At 34.4% G+C, this 23,744-nt stretch overlaps 1 protein-coding gene across 1 annotated transcript in view; it reads right to left on the reverse strand.

Moving 5' to 3' along the window:
* The window catches only part of BCHE (butyrylcholinesterase), a 59,216-nt gene extending 41,141 nt beyond the window's left edge, over positions 1-18,075 (reverse strand). Inside the window, exons 1-2 of the mRNA XM_047098653.1 lie at positions 18,016-18,075; positions 15,869-17,393 (exon numbers count right to left, since the gene is read on the reverse strand). Coding sequence (XP_046954609.1) covers positions 15,869-17,385 — 1,517 coding nt within the window. The 5' untranslated portion in view covers positions 17,386-17,393; positions 18,016-18,075. The remainder of the gene's footprint in view (positions 1-15,868; positions 17,394-18,015) is intronic.
* Between the last annotated feature and the right edge of the window lie 5,669 nt (positions 18,076-23,744).

A 23,744-nucleotide genomic window follows, 5' to 3' on the forward strand; every position in this document is an offset into this window, starting at 1 on the left:
CATCCATTTTGAGTTTATTTTTGTGTGTGTTGTAAGAAAGTGGTCTAGGTTCATTTTTCTGCATGTTGCTGTCCAGCTTTCCCAGCACCATTTGTTGAAGAGATTGCCTTTATTCCATTGGATATTTTTTCCTGCTTTGTCAAAGATTAATTGGCCATATGTTTGTGGGTACATTTCTGGGTTCTGTATTCTGTTCCATTGATCTGAGTGTCTGTTTTTGTGCCAGTACCATACTGTCTTGGTGATTACAGCTTTGTAATACAGCTTGAAGCCCAGGATTGTGATGCCTCCATCTTTGGTTTTCTTTTTCAAGATTGCTTTGACTATTGGGGTCTTTTCTGGTACAAATTTTAGGATTGTTTGTTCTAGCTCTGTGAAGAATGCTGGTGTTATTTTGATAAGGATTGCTATTTAGATCAACTTTTGTCTTTATGATGTTAATCTTTACTTACCTCAGCTCACAATACTTAATGTATTGTAACGTAAACTTGCAAGCTGAGCTCTGACTAGCCCTAGAACTAATCTTGAGAAATGTAGCCAGGACTTTAGAAATGCAGGGTGTCCCTTGAGAGTCCCATTCTCCAGTCCCTGCTGGTTTCATAGGGATGTGAGAGCCAGCTCTCACTACAGTGCCCTGTATTTCCTTCTGTTTCCCTTACCTACTCAATGGGGCCTTTACCAAACTTCCCTCTGACACCTTTCTCAGCTTTTGCCAAACTCTGCTCCAACTCAGAATATTTTCTGTAAGCCATCTGACTTGCAGTTAGAGTTACCAGATTTGGCAAAAATAAAACAAACAACAACCACAAACAGAACTCCCAGCTACATTTGAATTTTAGCTAAACAACATGTGATTTTCTTTACTTTTTAATATAATGTGCCCTATGCAGATTTATGGGACATACTAAACACTAAGGAAAATTACTTGTTGTTTAGCTAAAATTCACATTTAACTAGGCATCCTGTACTTTATCTGGCAACACTACCTGTAATATGTTTCTGAAAATCCGTCAGCTATTTTGCATAAAGTTTTTTTTTTTTTTTCAAATTTCCATGCCAACCCAGGAGATAGGTATTAGGATGATATGGAAAGATAGAATTAAATAGGCAGAGAAGGAAAGTTTAGGACCTGAGGTCCCTGGGTAGGAAAAAATACATATTTTAAAACAATGCTGGAAGCATCTGACCAGAGCAAACTCCTTCAGGCATAAGATCCTCTTAAGAATGTAAGACACCACCTAAGGTCTCTCAGGTTTCCCTTAGGAATTTGACAAACAAAAAACCTGACTAAAAATAAGTAAACCTTAAAACTTATGTTATACTGGGACAGTGTGACCGTAGTCTGACTCTTCATACAATGGAATTGAGCCAATCAGGAATGGACAACCCAGAACATAGAGTTATCCAGCCAATTAGGGTAAACCTGAGAAGGGACAAGGGGGAAGGGTGATGTTGGAGGATTCTTTAACTGAAAACCTGGGGTTCCTTGTCTCACCACTTCAAAGAATGAAGAAGTGGACACAAAATGAGCAACAGGCAAAAGTTTATTAGAGTATAAGATCAGAAAAGAAGAATCATTGTATGAAAGCTCTCTTTACAGAAAGGGAGCATTTGAAAGTGAATGCCTGGGACTATCATCAAAAGTCCTTGTGTTATAAGGTTCTGGTCAGACTTCCCTTCCCTTCCCTCTCCCTTGTTTCTTCTTAGGTTCTACCCTTATTGGCTAGGTCACTCTAAATGCCTAGTCATTACTTTTTGATTGGCTTGTTTCTATTGTATGAAGAGTGGTCTATGGCCATATCCCTTCTTGTGAGTCATATATTTTATGGATGGTCTACTACTTATTTTTAGTTAGGTCTTTTGTCAAATTCCTGAGGGAAACCTGAGGGGGACTAGGTGGTGTCTGTTACATTCTTAAGTGGAACCTTAAGACTGAGGGGGTTTGATGTGGTCAGACACTCCCATCATTGTTCCAAAATAGGTGTTTTTCCACACCCAGAGACCTCAGGTCCTAACCTTTTCCTCTAGGCCTACTGAATCTTATCTTTTCCTATCATACTGAGACCCTCCCTGCCCCTGCCCCCATGTATTGAGGTAAAACATCCTTCAACATTAGCACTCCCATATTAAATCTAAGGAAACTAAGGGTAAACAGGATTCAGTTACTTGCTCTTTCCCTTTCCCAATGGCACACAAAAATTCTAACAGGGATCAAAGTATAGGGAAGAGGTACCTGTGTTCCTCCATGAGACAACAGGATTCAAATTGGAGCTCTGGTTTTTATTAATACCTGTAGAATTTTGAGAAGCTTAAGCTCTTTAAGCTTCAGTGTCCTATCACACTACCTGTTGATGATGACCATACTTCCTTAGAGAGCTGCATAATGAAAGTGAAGTCCTGAGAAGACAGTGCATGTTAGCATTTGATTTATTTTAATTGATGCTATTAATATAAACAACACTATATAGGCTTACAATTATTAATCCAAGGCCATTTAGTTATTACTTTCGTTTTTACAAATGACTTTAATGTTTATTTATTTTGAGAGAGAGAGAGAGAGAGAGAGCGCACACTCACAAGTGGGCTGAAACCAAAAGTTGGATGCTTAACTCACTGAGCCTGTCAGGTGCCCCATAGTCAGTACTTTCTTCAGAAGATTCTGGCCACACAGTAAGGCTTGATTATTATTAATTATAGGTCCTGTGCAAAGCATATTCCTTAAGGGCTCAGTTATTTTAATTATAACCACATTAATTTTATTTTAACAAATTAATTTTCCTAACAGGGCTGCACAATATTTCCCCGAATGTTAAAGGACACCTAGAAGGCACTACATAACATGTTAGGTGATCTGCAGTCAATATTTTATTATCACTTACACTAGCTCTCATATCAGAGGTTATTTCCCCCTCCAGCTCCCAGTCTTGCTGTTCCTATGACCTTTCAGACTGTTGTAAAGTTGCTTACTTCCTGCCTTAATTCTCAGAAAACTGCTGCTTCTGATTTGTCTCTTCTTAAAAAATAAAGGAATGGTTCTTTCAGAATTTAGGGTACATTAGAAACCAAAAGATTCCAAGTGATGAATACCACCTTTTCTGTGGAATAAATATCAAGGAAATATTTCATGATAGGTTTTTTGATGTTCATAATATTTGGGTGGTGGTTTTATTTATTTTCCCTTTGATTTCCATCTCTTGATTCCCTTAGTGTGTGCTCTGCAAAATCCAAGTTACTGATGGCCTGACTTCTAACCAAGTGGGTTTGCATTATATTGAGATGCATTGTTTTCCAACATAGAAAATAAATAAATGAGTAAAATTAGGTAGATGATTATGATGCTGACACAAAACCAAAGTAGTCACACTAATCACTCTACTGGTCCCATCAGCACACAAACATGTTGCGATGGCTCTCATAAAAAAGCAGAAACAATTGTGAAAAAAATCGACGCGACTGGAGCCATTTTAAAATAGAGCCCGAGCAGCCACTGCAGAGAAACTGCTTTACCTGCCTTTGTTTGCACTGGGTCAAAACCTCTGTACTGGGCAAAAGAGCAACTGTTTTAGCAATCAGTGGGAGAGCAGATACCCAATCACAAGACTGACTTCTGTGGACTCTCAGTCCACAATTGATAACTGAAGAGAAAATAACCCAGAGTGGTTTGCAACTTAACACACATGGAAAGCTTGTTAACACCCACAGAAAACCTTTTGCTTTCCTTCAACTCATGTAATTGCCTCTTTCCTTTTCCTCATAAATCAGCCCTGGTTTCACCTACAAGTCAAACACTGGTTGGGTCTCTACCTGAATCTGTGCTCCCCAAATTGCAATTCTTTTATACCAAATAAACATTCCTTTTTCTCTCATCCTGGCTCTTCATTTTAAGCTAACATAATCAGAAAGGCTCTTGCTCTCTCTTGTCCCTACATCTCCTGATTCTGATTTGGCTTCCCTGCTACACTTCAGAGTAAGCCTTTTGCAAAAACTGATTCAAATTGAAATTTCTAATTCCTCTTCTCCCTTTCTCTTTGGCATCTCCATTAAGGTTGTACTTCCCACCATTGCATCAAAACATCATGTCTTTGCCACCAATAACCCATAGGCCTTTGTATAAGTTTCATGTAGTTTTCATTATACTCATTCTATATTTGATACTGATATCACTCCCTCCTTGCAATGTTTTCTTCATTTGCTCTGGGGAGATACTTTGTTCTTGTAGTTGCTTTTCTAACTCATTGGCTAGTCATTGTCTCTGCTGGTGGCTCTTCTTCCCGACCTCTAGTCTAGGGGCGCTCAGATATCTGCTCCCTCTAAAACCCGTATGAGTAAGACAATCCTGTCTCATGGCTTTAAATACCATCCTCATGCTGTTAGATACCAAATTTATATCTCTAACCCCTACCTTTCCCTGGAGTTTTAGACTTCAGTGTCTGAATTGTTATTTTATTGATACAAGTGTCTGAAAAATAGGCACCTGAAACTTAAAAATATTTAAAATATCACATTTGGTTACAAAATCCCAACCACCTCCTCCCATAGGTATCCTTATCTCAGAAAATGGCACCTCTGGTGGCTTAGGTCAAAAACCTCAGAGCATCCTTGCCATTACTTATTCTCACATATCCCACACCCGATTTATCAGCAAATCCTGTCCGATCTTCCTTCAGAGTACAGGCATATCTTGTTTCATTGTGCTTGTCTTTAGTGCACTTCACAGATAATTGCATTTTTTTATACATTGCGGGTTTGTGGCAACTCTGCCTCCAACAAGGCCATTGGTGCCATTTTTCCAACAGCATTTGCTCATTTTCTGTCACTGTGTCACATTTTGGTAATTCTTGCAATATGCAAACTTCTTCAGTATTATCATATTTGTTGTGGTGAACTGAGATCAGTGATCTTTGATGTTATTGCCATAACTGCTTTGGGCCACCACAAACCTTGCCTGTGTAAGACAGACAACTTAATTGACAAATGTATGTGTTCTGACTGCACTGCCCACCTGCGGTTCCTCCCTCTCTTTCCCTCTATTCAGGCCTGCATAATATATGACCCAACCATACAAAAAAGGTTAACTTGTGACTAATAGCGCTCTATAAAAAATGCAGATTTTTATATCAAGGAGTTTTACAAAATGTCTAAGTTTCGTACTTCCAGAAGCATTATGAAACCAGTAAAACCATGATTGGAATTATAGCTTTTAAGCAAAACATGGAATTCTAACATTTGTGACCTCCTTGGATTATTATGGTGGTTTGCAAAGGTTTATCAGATCGAATATATTTTTGTAGTTAATATTTTAACTCTTGTCTTAAAACAAATATTACTTTGATATCAATCCTTACAGATACATCAAAAATAATGTAATTTGTATAAGATACTTGATGTATATAATAGAGGTCTGTGAACAAGTTAGTATTAGCATTTCATTCACAATAAATCTACATATCATCCTTTTGGGTTAATAGTACCTATTAAGCTAATAGGAAGGAATCTAGATAAAATATTAACATATAAAAATAAAAATAGGGTGCAGTTGTGCTTTTTAGTACTCAGAATGTTATTGACTAGGAAGGAAAATTGGAGCAAGAATAATTTCTTGGAACTCACAAACCTGACCAAATACATTTTAGTTATATCTGATTGTGAAACAGTCCTAAAAATAGTATTTTATACAGTAAAATATTTAAAATCACACTATGGTTACTGCATTTTGTTACTTAGTGAAATATTATGTATTATTTTGTATGTGACAAGTCTTTTGAAGTATTGAATTTATATGTTACTGAAATTATGACTTTGTTTTTTTAAAAAATAATTGATTAATCTAATTTCAGATTGAATTTAAGACTTACAAGTTAAAGAAAAACGTAATTTTTCCAAATACAGAAAGTATGTGTAAAAAAATACAGAATTAATCACATTGTTATTTCCAAGTAAATGGATCATATCAATGTGATTTTCCATGTTTTAATGAGCCCCTTATACTATAAAAGCATTAGCTTTCTCCTACTTCACTGTGATTAAGTATTCCAAAACACTTAGTCAAACATATTTTAGTTTTATAGCTATCTTCATAGATGTAGCCCTTTGGGAGATCTGGGTTTTCTTCAGTCCACTGTCACTGATGGTAAAATATTGCTGCACTTTGAAATGGTTTTGCAAGTGATCTTATATACACGTTAAACTGTCCCATAATGTAATTCCTCCTTTTCAAATAAGTTACACTAATGCATGTATGTTTTTTTTAATATACATTTATATTCTATCTGCTAAATTTAAGGTACTTTACAGGAACACAGCAGCTAAGATTCACTGTTTTATTCCTTAGTGAGTAACTCCTCACCTAATTCCTAAAGTGTTGGTGGAGGGGCACACAGAACTTCAAGTACTAGAACACTGATGCTGTCATGATAGCCATAAAATAAATCCAAGGGGACTGGAACCGTGACCCTTTTGCAAAGTCATCAAAATGTTTCAGTTAGGTTAATTATGATAATGTACCACAAATAATTATAGAATCAGAGGGTAAGGATTTTTTCTTCACTCTGGAAACCACATGAACTATTATCTGTCAGAAAATCTAATTATAAGCCTGATAATAATTGCAGTAGATGGCCAGATGACAGTCTTTCACAAACTTAAACTTGTCTCTATATCTCATGATGTCTAATTTTAGCCTGTTCTCTGCCCTTACCCTTGTAACGTTAACCAGGTAGGTATCAGCGTGCTAACATGTTAAAATTATTAGTTTGTCACCAAATTCATTTCCTAAAAATGTTTAATGACTGCTTTCAATAATTCATGGTGATGGCAGCCTGGTGAATGAATAGTACAAGGAAATGAAGTTAATAGTCTTGAGTCATAGTCAATCTTTGTTCTGTCACCTATTAGCTCCAATTCACTTTTCTTCTGTGGACCACACTTTTCCCATCTGAAATGTTAGATAGTGTCATCATTTCATCATTTTTTTCATCCTAATAATAGAATCCCTATACTTCCTACCTTGTCGGTGCAATGGTATCATTCACATTAAAACAATCTTTTACTGCTCTCATTTTGCTACTTAAGGCATCTCTTATTAAGAAATGGGTTGTAATGAAGTCCTAGGATATTTATTTTGTTGAGTTAAAAAATAATAAAAATAATTTCAAGTGTAATTTGAAAATTAATTTCTTGATGAAGGGGTTTGTATAAACTTTACATAATGAATAGGGACACACACTAAATTCCTATGGAGAGATTAAGAATGAAGAAGCACTGCTTCTTTACTTACACATACTTTGATTTCCTTAGGTTTTTCTATTATCTTTTGAAAACACAAAATGACTGCAGGAGAGGAAGAAAAAAGAGCACACAAAGAAAATATACTCATTTGAAAAATAAGTGGGGTTGAAACGTTGTTCTTTCAATTACTTTATTTCCTGTGTCATATATAAGGAAACAAGATATAAACATACCTATTAAATAATAATATTATTAAATCCACTTCACATTATAAATATCAGAAAATATATTGTTATAGACTGTGTTCCTAGTAGTGTAGTGAGTATAATAATGTATATGAAACACCCATCCCATGGTGCATGATGTGTGTGTGTGCATGTGCATGTGTGTGTATGTGTGTGTTTGTATAAATGAACTTTATTTCTGATTTGGAATATTTGGGATATATCTATATACATGTATATATACATACATATATACATTTGGAATATTTGTTATGTATATGTACATATGTATATGTATACATGTATACGTACATATGTATATATACATTCCAAATATTCTAAATATATATTTATACATCCCAAATATTCCAAATATATATGTATATGTGTGTATATATATATGTGTGTATGTATGCATATATCTGTACATGTGTGTATGTGTGTGTCTATATACATATATATATCCCAAATATTCCAGATGAGAAACAAATGTCATTGCTTTAGAAATCTGGCAAATCTGTAATTGTACACATTATAATTAGAATTTAGTACATGGAAGCATACTTATTTTTAAATTGTCTCAATTATTAAAAAAAATTGTTGTGCCCTAAGAAATTATGGCTTAGCATTTAATTTAATCACACCTACTTCCCAGTAGAGAAATCAAGAACAGTTCTTATTTATTTTTAATAGATAAGTGAATCATGGGATTGAAAGTTTAGTATTACATTTTTGTTCCCATATAATTAATTGTTCATGTGCGATAAAGTTTCTTACGGTGTAAGAGACTAAATAATAAATAAATAAAATACATGAGAGTAGCAGTGGATAAGCTTATGTGAAGTTACAAATATTTTGTTAAATAATTTTTTTTTTTGTTTCACGATATCAAAATAGTACAAAGGAAAAGTGTTTTGTGCCATAATATTTATTTCTGCCAAAAGTGTGTTAGGAAACATTAACCACTTTAGAGGGATTCTGAATAAACGAATTATCAACAAAAAGACAGAAGGAAGTTAGCTGCCTTGATTTTGCAGTTTATTTGTTTGAAAACTGAACTGATTAGTTAATGTGGAACTGGGATGTCAAACAATTGTACACTTTGGGGGGAAGGCAAGTTTGATTTTAGATAAGGATAGATTGGAGTAGTTTATGACTGGTGGGGAACGGGGGATTAATTTTTTTAGTGGGAAGGAGGAATGCAATTCCCTGCAAATGAGAAGGTAATATTTAAATATGTCAGTGAAGGAGGTATATTTATATGCCCATTTTATAGATAAGGAGAAGTAAGGAATTCTAAGTAATTTGCCTAAAGTGATAGAAACACAAGATCTGTAGAAAGATTGCCACTGGACACATCAGACCTGTCACATACAATTGGGAAGACTGTGTAACTACACTGTGAATGTCTCCCCTTGAAGTTGCACACTGGAGGTGCTCTGGATATAGCACCTGGGAGCCTACAGTAAACAAAAGATGCTCTGAAACAGTAGGAAACAACTGGAGGGGTCCTGGAATAATGATCCTACTCTATCTTACATTATGCTACTAATTACGTTTTGGCTATTTACTCTCTTTAGCTGTTCTGGCCTCCCTGGTAAATTAAGTTTGATTTCACCAGTTTCCTGCATAATTGGGATAGTGCTGAATGGATGTCATTAAGTGCTGCTTAATTTAATTCCTTGACCATCAAGTTATTACGTGGACGAATGATTGATGGATAAACATGTGAATTGATATTTCAACATATATTAGCACAGAATATTGGATGTAATGCACATACGGGCCCGTGTGCTATTTGGGTACGGTTTTAAATTCATTTTCAGAGATCGGACTGAGGGAAAAGCAGGAGCAAGCAAAGTACATATAAATGGTTAACAAAGTCTTACATGATATTGTGGCTTCTGTTTTATAAGGAATTTAAAACGCTACAACTAAGGATACCATATTTGAATACAATTTAGTGCTACCAAAGAATGTTTTCTTATTTTTGCCAAGAAGTAAGTGACAAAAGCTTTCATATGTATTGGAAATTGGTAAATATTCTAAAGTAACTGCAAAAAATGCACTTCATATAAGGGAATGAAAAATATAAAGGTTAGAGTACCCTCAAATTACAAATGGGAGTAGTTTGGGCTTTCATCTTCATCCATGATGGAGTGATTTAAACTGAATTAGCCTTCCCACCATAGACAATTTTAATACTATATAAAAAAACAAAAACAAACGAACAAACAAACGAAAAATGGCAATGAGTTTCAGGAACCAGGTAATAGGCAGTAGAAGTCTGTGTTATATGAGAGAAGGGAACTCCAAGGTGAGCCTATGTTTACCGTGGTTACTCACAAGGGCATAATTTCTTTTTTTTTTTAATGTTTATTTATTTTTGAGACAGAGAGAGACAGAGCATAAATGGGGGAGGGCCAGAGAGAGAGGGAGACACAGTCCAAAGCAGGCTCCAGGCTCTGAGCTGTCAGCACAGAGCCTGACACGGGGCTCGAACTCACAGACTGTGAGATCATGACCTGAGCTGAAGTTGGATGCTTAACTGACTGAGCCACCCAGGCACCCCACAAGAGCATAATTTCTTACCCAAGATGCAGGGAGCTTAAGCCTAAGGAGTAGCGCGGCTTCACTGAGGTCAAGAGACAGAAATAAGAGTTCCTGGATATAGAAGGAGCTAGAATCTGTGGAGGACTCCAGAAAGAAGGAAGGAAGGCTCAAATTTTCTTCAGGGGTTCTCTACAGATCTTTGACTCAGGCCTGGACTAAATATATATAGGATGAGAGTATAAAGGGGCTGACCAGAGACAAGATGCTGCAGGGCTAAGAGCAGGAAAGAGATGGAAAAGTTGGAAAGTAAATAACTATCGTCAAGTTGTCAGTACTTAATTTACATCTCATTAATACCTCTTTAATGTTCAGTGTCCAGCTGGACGGATGGTCATGCCTTAGAAGTACAGAATACAATAAGACCTAGTGTATCCCCACCCTGACAGACTATTAAACCAACTACCCCCAAAGCCCTCAGTGAACACAGACTTTCGAGTTTAAGTCCTGCCAAGTTGGAGGATCTATAAAATATCTTGGACCTTCCCTGGATCCATTTGAACAAAATATAAAACCATGCTGATTACACATTTGAGAAAAATTCAATTCTATATACATCCTTTAATTGAATGGCCTGGTAAAATAGAAAAAAAAAACATTCTTCAGTGGAAGCATACATTCTTCGGAGAAGGTTAAAATAATATAGAATTTTTGCTGCATATAATCCACAAAGTCTAGTATAAACTTGAAAATTACTAAGCATGTAAAGACATAGAAAAATAGAAACTGAACCCTGATATTAGATGAACAAACAAAACCTTAAGTTATTTTAAGTATGTTCAAGAACTTAAAAAATAATATGTTTTATATAGGAGACAGGGAGGGACTCTTGGCAAAGAAATGAAAGTATTTTTAAAAAAGGAAATTTTTATCTGAAAACTAAAGTAAAATAAAAAATTCATTCAGCTACAAATCAGAGAAGGCAGAAGGGTCAGTGAGCTTGCAGAAAAATCAATAAAAATTATTTAATTTGAAAAACAGAAGCAAAATTGAAGAAAAGAAACAAATTTAGTCACCTGTGGAATAATATTAAACAACCTAGTGTATGTATAAATGGAGTTTGAGAAGGAGATGAGAATGAGGAGACAAAAAGAATATTTGATGAAATACTGACCCAAAATATCTCAAATATGGCATTAAAAGTCAACAAGAAGAATCTTAGTAAACTCGAGATAAAAAAAAAATTCATACTTGGAAACGTCATGAATGAACTATTGAAAACCAAAGATAAAGAGAAAATTTTGAAATCAACCAGAGGGGTGAAAAAGCAGATATTGCATACAGGGAGAAAATCATATGAGTAAAAGCTTCACATCAGAACTAGAGAGATAAAAACATTACGGAACACATCTTTAAACTGATCAAAGAGAAGGAAAAAAAGATCAACTCAGAATTCTATATTCCTAAAAAAAATCCTTCAATTCAGGTAAAATAAAGACATTTTCATATAAAAGAAAACAGACAAAATTTGTAACTAGCCAATGTACACAATGAGAAATCCTAAAGAATGTTCTTCACCATGAAGGGAAATGATACCAGATGAAAACTAGAATCCACAGGTAAGAAGAAAGAACATTGGAAATGACAAGTCTGTGGGTAAATACAAAATATTGTTTTCTTTTTTTCCCATAAATTTACATAAATATAACTTATGGTTAAAGTGAATAAGATTTTAGGAGAGATTTTATATTACACATTGCCTAAACATGTGGCAGCAATATTGAAAAGCATCGAGAATGCATGAAATGATATTGTTAGTCTCCTGACTTCGTGAGGTAGTAAGGGTGAAACAGAAAATGGGAAGCATGAATTGTGAAGAAAGTGGGAAATGCCAGTTGCAAAATGAAAAATGTTTCGATATTAACTCTAAGTTGACTTTCATAAGTTAAAGACATAATTGTTAGCCCTAAAGCAACCACTGGAAAACATATTAAAGGCAAATTAAAATGTCTATATAAAAACTAAATTGAAAAAAAACTTTCAATTAGGGTAAAAAAATTGGTGGATTAATCACACCGATTGTAAGGAAGATTTCTTTAAAAATGTAAGTGGAAGAAAAGGATAGAACAAAACATGCAAACATAAGTATAGGAACCTTGACCTGTCTATCTTAATATTAGGCAAATCCAACTTCAGGATGAAGAGACATTTCATAATGGTAAAACAGCCAATTAATCAGGACTACATAATTCTAACTATGCATAGAAATTAATAGCATAGCTTTAAAATACTAAAAGAAATTAGAAGGGCAAAATGGAGAAATGAGTAACACCACAATTACAATTGAAGATACTAATACCCCTCTCTCAGCATTTGATGCAAGTAGACAAAATTATTAGGAATAGGGGCGCCTGGGTGGCGCAGTCGGTTAAGCGTCCGACTTCAGCCAGGTCACGATCTCGCGGTCTGGGAGTTCGAGCCCCGCGTCAGGCTCTGGGCTGATGGCTCAGAGCCTGGAGCCTGTTTCCGATTCTGTGTCTCCCTCTCTCTCTGCCCCTCCCCCGTTCATGCTCTGTCTCTCTCTGTCCCAAAAATAAATAAACGTTGAAAAAAAAAATTAAAAAAAAAAAAAAAAGGAAGAGTATTAGAAGACCTGAGCAATTGTGAACTAATTAATTTATGGAACGAATCATACCAAGTAAATTAAAGAGCACTTAAAATAATCACCCATATAGATTATATACTGGGTCCTAAAATAGTTCTTAATATATTTCACAGGGAAAAATCTTAGAGTATTGTCTCTCACTAGAATGGAACTAAATTGGAAATCAACAACGAAATATATAGAAATTATCCAAATACTTGGAGGTTAAATAACAGTCTACTAAATGACCCATTGGCAACATAAAAAATCACATAGAACAATTCAAAATTATTTTGAATTTAATTATAACAAACAGTACAATATATACTAGACATTATTTGTTAAATTTGTTAAAACATTTTCTGAGCCATGAACTTGATACCTTGTTTTTCTGAAGAATTATTACAACTCCTACTTCTACTTTTTTTTATTTTCTTAATGCATTGTTTTTGGGTTATGAAGAAGTAGAAACCTGTAGTTTCTCAATCTTGGAATTATTCACTTTGGGAATGAATAGTTAATTCTTTGTTGTGGGAGCTGTTCTGTGCTTTGCTGGAAGTGTAGGAGCATCCCTGGCTTCTTCCTTGCCAGCATTACCCCCACTCCCAGTTGTGACACTCAAATATAGTTCCAGACATTATTGAATGTTCCCAAGTGTTGGGGAGGGGGTGGGGGGCAGTGAGAGCGTGAGAGGGTAGAGGATTAATCTCCCAGTATTGAAAACCAGAGTTAGAACATCATGTTTGTGGTAAGATAGATGTGGATGGATTTACAAACTGTGTTATTTGCCAACTTTGTTTCCTTTGGAGTTAACTATTTTAAACTTTTATATTTATTCATAGATATACTTTGAAAAAAGACAATTTATACCAGGAGATTAACATTATGTTTGCCATCAAGTTAACTGTCAGCATGTATGAAGTATTATTATTTCTGTTCAACTGTGTGAATATGAACTGTAAAGACACTCCCTAACTGAAATGACATCATGTGATAGCTAAACTACACTGAAAAGTTTACTTTAATCTTTATGGCTTAAAATCTTACTTATATGAACTTGTCTTTATGATTGAAATGTGTTAACCTTCATATATTTCTCATTAAAATATATTAATAATAGAAGTAGATTGGGGTTAAACAATATATTCTATTAAGTGTCAAAGATTCTCTTCTTGGAACTCTTGCTATCTGTGTGTCAAGATATATTCCACATCTGATTCTCAGTGTTCTCCATTGTGACATGAGAAAATATAAATTTTCTGGTAATTTCAATATGCAAAATATAAAGTCCTTTAAAAATTACAGGCCCATCAACAATCTTAAAAAATATATCTCCTTAAATTCTTTACAATCTCTAGAATTATAAGAAAGAATTTAAAACATATTAAAATGATTTAATATGGGCATAGCCTTTAGGCAGAGAACAAAATGAGATAGAAATAATTCTAATGCTTCTCCAGTAATGATGATCCTTCTTCAGCAGAAATTTGATGTTGAGAAGGCAAAAGATATTGCACAACTACAGGTAAATTAATAGCCCACAAATCTTAAAAAAAAAAAAAATATATATATATATATATATATATATATATATATTTTTTTTACTCATTCTAGCCTGTACCTATTTTTGCTCAATCATTGGATAACATTGGATAGCCAAATATTTGATAAATATGTTATATACCAATGGCAGTAACTCTAATGAGTGGGCATCCAGTAAAACCAGTTTCTCTTTTCAGAAGCCTGTTTAGGTTAGGAGGCTCAGCATATGATGAAAAATAGCACAGAGACAAATTACAGTCAATCACTTCTGTGGAGAGTGAAAAGAGGTCCAAAGCAATTATAACTTTAAGAATTAAAGATATGCTTGGTGAAACATGTGGGTGCTCAGGATCTTCAAAAAAAGAGTGGGACGTGTGTCATTAAAAAGAAAGGTAGACATTTTAAACAGGGCGCAGAGCAAGAGCAAGGCTCTAAGGTGTATTAAGCTTGAAATCTTTGGCATTCATGAGATAACTGCCCTGCCAAGAAGCCAGATATTGTTGGGGAATATGGGTTGCAGTAAGATTATAAAAGCCTCTTAATGAAAGATAGAATTTTAGCTTTAGACACAGTGGATAAGCATTAAAAAGTTTTGAGAAGAATTATATTATACAAGTCCTTTGTAGAAAGATATATATATATATATATATATATATATATATATATATATAGTGACATAAAGTACAATGAATTTCAAATGGAGGTTGGAAAAGAAAACCGGAATGCAATAATACTAGTATCAACATTTTTTCAGTTATAAAAGATATTATGACAGATTGGATTAGCACATCCATCAATTTGTGTGTCTATAAGTATTTCTTTTAAACATAGGTACTCAAATTTCTATTTGTTTTGTTCTTCCTATAGAAAATTCTTTTTAGGATTACAAAAAAACCCTTATATCAATGCACATGCATTTATATATTTGAGAAATACACAAATTAGAAAATACATGTGAACAGATTATTTTCTTCTGATTCTTGAGGATATAATATCACAATATTTATAACAGATGAGGAAAAATGGGTTCTTTTGTCATATGTCTGGTTATCTAATGTTAGCTATATGACTGCTCAAATGCAAAACAGCTTAGCTAAACATGGGGACCCTTGTAGACGCCCTTGTCCAATACAGATCACTTGAAAACTCTGAACAAATCTAGTAGGGGAAAAATTGATAAAATGCCAAACTCTGCATTTGTATTTGGAGTAATCTGAGGGCCAACTCCATCACCATCTTGCCCTTTGATTTTCCTGATCAGGAATGTGTTTTTTCACTACCTCTGCTTGGAAGCATGAAGAGAAGATATATTCCTGCTCTTCCCTAAACCTGTAAACATTATACATTTCAGGTTCAAGAGTGTGGTCACAAGAGCTTTAGTTTTCAAGGTAAACATCCACTTCCATACAAACTTTGGCTAATATTACTGAAGTACTTCACAGTATTTTGGAAATGAAATCAGAAAATTTTTTTTTTGTAAAAGTCATTTGATGATTTATGTTAAGTACCCTGATGCAAGAAATTGAAATTCACTACATAATAAAAACCAAAACTAGCTTATGGTACAAAAAGAATAAAAAACTAAAACATGTCTGTGCCTTTAATGAAGTCTGCACCACAGAGCAAGCAGAGTTAAGCAAAAGCAATCACAATCAAAACAATTCCAAAAATCAACACTTACCCATATTTTGCAAAATTTGCCCAGTAGTTCATGATGGATCTGCTCAAAATTTCCTCAGCTCTTGTGTAGTTAACTCTTCTTTCCAGAGGCAAACCAAAGACAAACTCAATTTCATAACCATGCATCACTCCCATCCATTCTGGCCAAGGAAGTTGGGAAGATCGGTGTTCAAAATAGTAGAAAAAGGCATTATTTCCCAATTCTGAGAATTTTGTGGTGAACTCCAATGCAGGGCATATGATATTGTAATCCCCAAGAACATCATCCAAGGCCTCACGGTACTTTTCAGCTCTCTGATCATCTAACAAGTCCACATAATAAAAAAGAATCGCTTCCCTTCCAAATTCACTCACTCCTGGAAAATATATTTTTAAACCTTCTTGAAATTCTTTTCTAGTTATGATACTGTCATTATCTTTGCTGAAACCAGGAGCACCATATACTAAAAATGCTGTCCCTTCATCTTTATTAACACCCACCAAGATCTGGGTTTTTTTGAACTGTCCAAGTTGGAGTAGTGTGTCTGGCATATCAGTGAGAAAATCACCATCCACGACTGGACCAAAGTTTACAGATAAAAGAGTATCAGAGGGGATAACCAATAGTTCATTCAGTAGAATTTCCTGGGGATCTTTGTTTCGAAGGCATTTGATTATCTCTGTGTCATTTTCTTTAGAGCAACCAATAAATTTAGCTAAGGTCAGTGTTCTGTTCTTGGCTTCATCCAGAGACATTACTGCCCAAGGGGCATTAGAGGATCCACTTTGCAGAATGGCTCTGGTAAACAATGGCTGGCTTCTAGGAGAAAGTAAATGAAGGCTAACTGAACCCGCCCCTGCACTTTCTCCAAAGAGAGTTACGCTTTTAGGATTTCCACCAAAGGCTGCTATATTTTTTTGGACCCACTGTAGTGCCAACTGTTGATCAAATAAGCCCATGTTCCCTGGTACCTCAGGATTTCCTGGTAAAGCTAAGAATCCTAGGGCACCCACCCTATAGTTCATTGAAACTACAATAACCCTTTCAACCCGAGCCAGAAACTTGCCATCATAAACAGGTAAAGATGATGTTCCGGTTTGAAAACCACCACCATAGATCCATATCATTACAGTAGCATTTTTTGGTTTAGGTGTTGGAATCCACACATTCAGGTATAAACAGTCTTCACTGAGATCAGTGTTTGGGTTCCACATCTCTGATCCAGGGAAGCCTGGGAAACTTTGATCTGCATTCTGATAGCAAGAATTTGCATATTTTGTGGCATTCCAAATATCGGACCACTTGGTCAAGAATTGTGGCTTTTTGAATCGAAGTCTACCAAGAGGTGGCTGTGCATAGGGAATTCCCAGAAAGGCTGTCACCGTGCCATCAAGAACTGGCAAGTTCATCCCTCTGACTTTTCCATTCTTGGTTGTAATTATGATGTCTTCTTCCGTGTGTGACTTCCCAGTGAGCACCCAGAGCAGAAGAAACCGCAAGAGAAATTGGATGCTTATGATTGTACCCTTGCTCTGCATATTGATTTCTGAAAGAGAGGTGATTAGGGAGTTTTAAAAGCCTCATGCATCAAGTATTATATTTTATTTATGATAATTAATTAAAACACAGTAGTTCTAATTAACCCTACCAATTATGAAAACTAATAAATCTGCTACCACTATTAAGGTTTTATCAAAAAAAAAACCAGAAAATGCTTGGAGATATTTCAGTTTTCAATTTAGAATAGAAATAAGTGGAATGGAAAAGCAGAAATCATTTCACTTTGGAAAGATTCATTATCAAGTGTCTGCAAAGAAGATTTAGTATTTAAATGTTTTTAGTGTTTGTTTAGTTTGAGAGAGAGAGAGGCAGAGAAAAATAGAGCATTAGTGGGGGAGGGGTAGATGAGAAGGAGACACAGAATCCAAAGCAGTCTCCGGGTCTGTCAGCACAGGGGCCTGAAGTGGGGCTTGAACTCAAGAAACGTGAGATCATGACCTGAGCCAAAGTCGGAGGCTTAACTAACTGAGCCACCCGGGCACCCTAGAAGATTTAATATTTTCAAGAGGAAGTTTGTCCCAGGCATATATATATACTTCTCCACCATACATAGACCCACCAAAAATGGAATTAAGTAGTAGTCAATTTATGACAGATATAATTTCTACCTTGGTTAGAGGAGGAAATACAAGCTTGTGTATTTTCTGAATACGCACTGTTCTATTCATGGCCAGCTTAGACTTCTGTTATTGTATTTTTCTGTTTCCATGGTCCCTTCTGTGGTCCTTTCTGCCTCATGGTTTCTTCCTCTACACAATTCAGAAGAGAATTTGAACAATCTGTTCATAGAATACTAAGTAACAAAAATACAGCAGTTGTCATTTATCTTAAAAATTGTGAAAACCAACACATCTGTGACTCCTATAAAGAACTATGGGAAAAACTGGAAGAGAAGTCTGCAGACATATAACACACAAGTTCTGGAAAGTGAATAACGAAGAAATTCCTTCTCTATACCGGAATTACAATGTCAATAGAGAGAACCAGTAGCTGATAATATATCGTGTGGGAGAAGATAGTTTGAAGGAATTTAACACTCAGGTATTACTCAATGCACATCTATTATTTGTTAATTGATTAACAACTTGTGATGATAAATATGTTGACATGATCAGATTAGTTGCATTTTGATAGTGGACAAAATTAGTGAAATTAAGAGAACTAATGCTGAGAAATTACTGGAAAAGGTAGAAGAAAAAGCAATATTTGACATTTAAAAAATATTTATTGATGACATGAAGAGATTGCTTATGGAAATCAAAGTTTTATTAAAATTTCATAATTCACACTCGAATTTCTTTGAAATTAATAAAATTTAAAACTCAGATTCTGAAACTCCAAATGACAAAGAGGGACACAAAAATGTAATGCCCATATCAATAAAAAAAACTACCATCTTTATATAATTGAAAGAACACCTGATTAAAATGGTCAAATACAAACACTGACTCCATCTACACAATAATAACAAAGGTCCATAAATGTGCAAAATTTTTTTCTTTGTTATTTTTGGTATTATAATGGTAAAACAATCTATGTGTCTAAGAAGCTAATCATGTGAGCATTGAGAAATTGTATTAGTGTGTGTGTGTGTGTGTGTGTGTTTAATTTAGATTATCTCAGAAGGCAGAGAATAAGGCATCATCCTGAAAACTGTGCCAGAGTTACAATTTTCACATTTTAAATCAACCTCATTTACCACTGCTAATAGTGCAGCTAGTGATCAAAAAGTATTTCTTGAGCCCCCCAAAAGAACTAAATAAATTGATCAACTGTATACAGTATTTTGTTCAGTATACTTATAGATCTCTTTATCTCTATCTCTGCCTCTGTCTATATCTATATAGCTATACATGTAGATCTTATTCTTTCAATGTCCATAAGTATATGCATATTTTTACATATATGTCTATATATAATGATTATTCTTATGATAATCAAGTTTTAAAAAATCAAAATGTGAAATTATTTTATGTTCTCAAATTTGACATAATTGAATCTGTGTTAAGACCATTGAAAAATATTATTGAAGTATATAATATCTTAATACTATTTCTATATTATTATATTTCTATACTATGATATAATATTTATATTATTTATGATTATATTATATTATAATCTCATGCTATTATGATAATGTAATAATAATGTAAAGTTTCCTGTAGACTTGACACTTGCTAATGAGATTTTATATTTCTTTTTTTTTTTTTTTTCAACGTTTATTTATTTTTGGGACAGAGAGAGACAGAGCATGAACGGGGGAGGGGCTGAGAGAGAGGGAGACACAGAATCGGAAACAGGCTCCAGGCTCTGAGCCATCAGCCCAGAGCCCGACGCGGGGCTCGAACTCACGGAGCGCGAGATCGTGACCTGGCTGAAGTCGGACGCTTAACCGACTGCGCCACCCAGGCACCCCGAGATTTTATATTTCTGACAGTTTAGGAGTTTTAGAGGCATGGCTACCACAGTCTTTTTTTTTTTTCCTTTTGATAATTTCTAAGCTCTTTCTTTTAAATAAATTTCAGTGACATTTGGAGAACAAAATGCTGCAATGGATTTTTTTTCTTTTTTAAAAACCTGTTTGGGAAGGAAAAAAAGAATTAAGATACCAAGTGGGTTTACTTTAAGCTGCATTTCAATAGATTAATTGCAGCATCTCTGGTTGGCCTCATTCCTCCCTGTGGCCTGGCTCAAGCTATGTTCTTCTGAGTCTGAAGCAGAGATTGTCTGGGCTTTTTTCTTGGTTTTATATAAATATTATTTTGCCTTTATTAACAAAACACCTAATGCTAATAATTTTTGGTCTCCGATACTTTTCAAACATTTGTTGTACAGTTTATTAATTTTGTTGCACAGCAAGTATAATACCACTGAAATGTTTTGTTTTTGCATGTAATTAATATATGCAATAATCTTCCTTGACTATTTAAAAAAATATCTACTATAACAGTTAAAAGGTTGTCATATCACTCCCATGCCACTTAGCTTGATTTACATAACTGTTTCTTATATGATTTTATTTATATTTGTGCTGAATAGGTGTTAATGTTGTATAGTATGATTCATCCAAATAATAACTAAGCTTGCTTTTTCAACCATGATCTGTGAGTCATCATCTTATAAATAATTATCACATGATTAAATAATCAAAAGATAAATAAAGGAGACTAAGAAAATTTTATTAGTTTGTATGTCTAAATCTTTATTTTTTAACCAAATTGATGTTTATTCATTTTTGATAGAGAGGGGTGGGGAGGGGCAGAAAGAGACAGGCACAGAATCTGAAGCAGGTTCCAGGCTCCAAGAGTCAGCACAGAGCCCCACGTGGGGTTCGAACCCACAGACTGTGAGATCATGACTTGAGCCGAAGTTGGTCACTTAACCAGCTGAGCCACCCAGTCACCCCATATATATCTAAATCTTTATTAATAATTAAACCATTTTCTTCAATAAATTCTAGTGCAAATTGGCTAATGTCACATTAAATAAACAATTTAAACTCTAAGAATACATAACACGTTTACTATAAAGAATAGGGAAAATTTTCATACCAAGAACAACTGAATATCTAAATTTAGATCACTTAACTTACTGTCATAGTTTTTGAAAGAAAGGCAGGAGTTTTTGTTTGGAATTGCAAAAGAAATTGAATGATGGAAGTGGGAAGAGGAAAAAGCTGAAAGATATTTAAGACTATAGTATTCTAAGGATATCAAGTGCTCTAGGATATCAAAATCTACTGGCCATCTTTGGAAAATATTCTAAACTTTGAATAGTAAAACTTTGAAAAATAAAAAAAGGCAAAAATACATTTTTTGGATTCTTGATTTAATTTTGAAAGCATCAGTTTTAAGAAATGTGTTATGCTATAAGATATGGGTGTAAAACGATTGATAGAAAGAGCTATTTATTTGCCATAAATTTGCCATAGTTGATTATCAAACACATTTTCAAAATAATTGGCCACCCACGGTCAAGCAAATATTGATAACAGTTTTCTCTGAGTGTAATTTCCATTTTTAAAAACAGTATAATATGTATTTCTATATAAAAATAAAGCTTCTTAAAATAGCCGGGCAGGAGGCATCTAGATGATATGATCTAGAACAAGCGTCTCTAAGATGTATTTGGCCAAAGTAAGACAGTTAAACCTTTATACCAAACCTAAAAAGCTTGTTTTGTTGCAGGCTATCTGAAGTGGGCAATTGAGGAAGTCTGTTTATAATAGACTCTACCACTGCCTTTCAGGGATCTTTCTGATATCTTTTAGGCAATAAAAGAATGTGTACAGATAGAAGACAAGATGTTACGTATTAGAAATGTTAAGATCTGTATCTCTCCTCAACTCGGAAGAATATTCACAAAGTCTTCCTTGTGTGAATAAATCAAACATTTAATATTAGAGAGATAACTTGGGTCTTCTTTGAAAGTTGAGTCTGGTCTTAGGTTGACATCTATTCAACTATAATTCTCTAACATCCTGTACAGTTCAGTTTCTAAGAATAAGCAGATTTTGGCATGAAAGCATCAGTATGAAGACAACATGTAATTTAAACATGTTATTAATTTTTATCAAAAAACGACTCAAAGCAGAAACTAAATTTATAAACAAGATGTGACTTGCTAAGATATTATTAACTTATATTTCAAAAACTGAAATGTGGAATAGATCTCAAGCAGTTTCTTAAGGTTAAAGAAGCAGAGCATTAAAAACAAAAAACAACGAAAGAACAACAAATCTAGGAGAATAAAACAACTTTGCAAATCCAATTAGAAATTTTGTCATTCAAAGATAATGTTATTTCAAAATCACAGAGAATTTCTGAAGATCTTCATTTAAAGTATAAAGACATTTAAAAACTCATGTTCATCCTTAAGAAAGTTCCTATTTACATAAATGAAATATAATTAAGCTTACCATCAGTATGAGATAGTTTATATTATGGAAGATATTACATAGACTAGGGATAGAAACTTCTGGTTGAGTTTATTACTATGTTATACACTCATAAAGATTGGGAAGGCCTACTCTTGAAATAAAAGGAAATTATATATGGAAATCATAAACAATGAAATAATTTTGTTCACATTTCAGTTTACTTTTATCATTCATACATATTACACTCAATGTTCAATACTCTGATTAAATAAGTACTGATATCATCAAAATAAGAGTAGATTTGCCAGACGACAGGATGAATAGAAAATCTATATTTCTAATTGTTTCCATAATAATAGTAATAATAGAAAATTTCCAATATTTTGCTATACTTTAAATGCACATATTAAAAAAAAAAAGAGGACAAACAGGACAAAGGTGGGGGGAGTTCGTAAATGAAATTAGAAAACAGAATTTTCTTTTAGATACAAGAAACTTACACCTCATTCTTTGCCAGTTTGATACTGGTAAAGTTTCAGATGACAAAATGTTGATTAAGAAAAGTACCCTGTCAAGCCAGACAATAAGAGGACTATTCATTTCATTCCACTTAAAAAAGAAAAAAAGAAAAAAAATAGACTAAGACAGGTCAAAGACCACTTTTATTACCCTTTTCAGGAGAGATTCACTAAATCGTGCTTTTAAGGGCAAAATAGAGCATAAAAATATTTCCTTCAGGGAGTGCCCTGAGAACATACATCACAGTGATTCCACAAGTGCTGCGGTCCTTTACACAAAGTTGAATAAATTCATTATTTTCTCAGCAGTTAAATGGACTCAGTTTGCGTTCTTTGAATAATAGGCAGATTTGATGCATGTGTCTGCTGGCTCGCTTCATCTGTCCCATTTGCAATAACTGTCCTCCACAGAGCACCAAAGGGGCACAGCAGACAAGTGAAGGGATAACAATCCTCCTACAGAATGAGGTTCACCGCAAGTTGCATCTCTACACGAACACGTAAATTCTGAGCAGCTTACCTGACTCACTGCAACAAAAGATGATAAAGTTTGCAAGGAGTGGAAGTCATGGAATACTTCAGGGAAATGCAGAATGCAGCTGCTGCTCCAGCCTGTAAATTGGACTGCACTGACATTACAATCAACTGTTACTGACAAAGCTCGCGAGAGTTGGCAGCAGCAACTTGATCTAGAGGCAGCCAATCTTTACACTCTGACATCTGTTCAGAGGCTAATGGTACGAATGCAATAGTGATTCATTTACAAAAGTATCACTAGGTTCTTTACGAATTGCAGGCACTAGTTTCAGAGTGAGGGGAAAAAAAAGAGAAGCTGCTTTAACTAACAGAAGCTGATATTGAACAGAAAATGCACGTGTTTTCCTTTTTAAACACTACCAGAACTTTTAAGTGTTTTTCCTCTTTTATAGAATATGAA

Source organism: Lynx rufus, unplaced genomic scaffold (assembly GCF_022079265.1).
Source record: "Lynx rufus isolate CCGP_SWC_20201006 ecotype Redwood Valley unplaced genomic scaffold, mLynRuf1.p SCAF_5, whole genome shotgun sequence".
Taxonomy (NCBI): domain Eukaryota; kingdom Metazoa; phylum Chordata; class Mammalia; order Carnivora; family Felidae; genus Lynx; species Lynx rufus.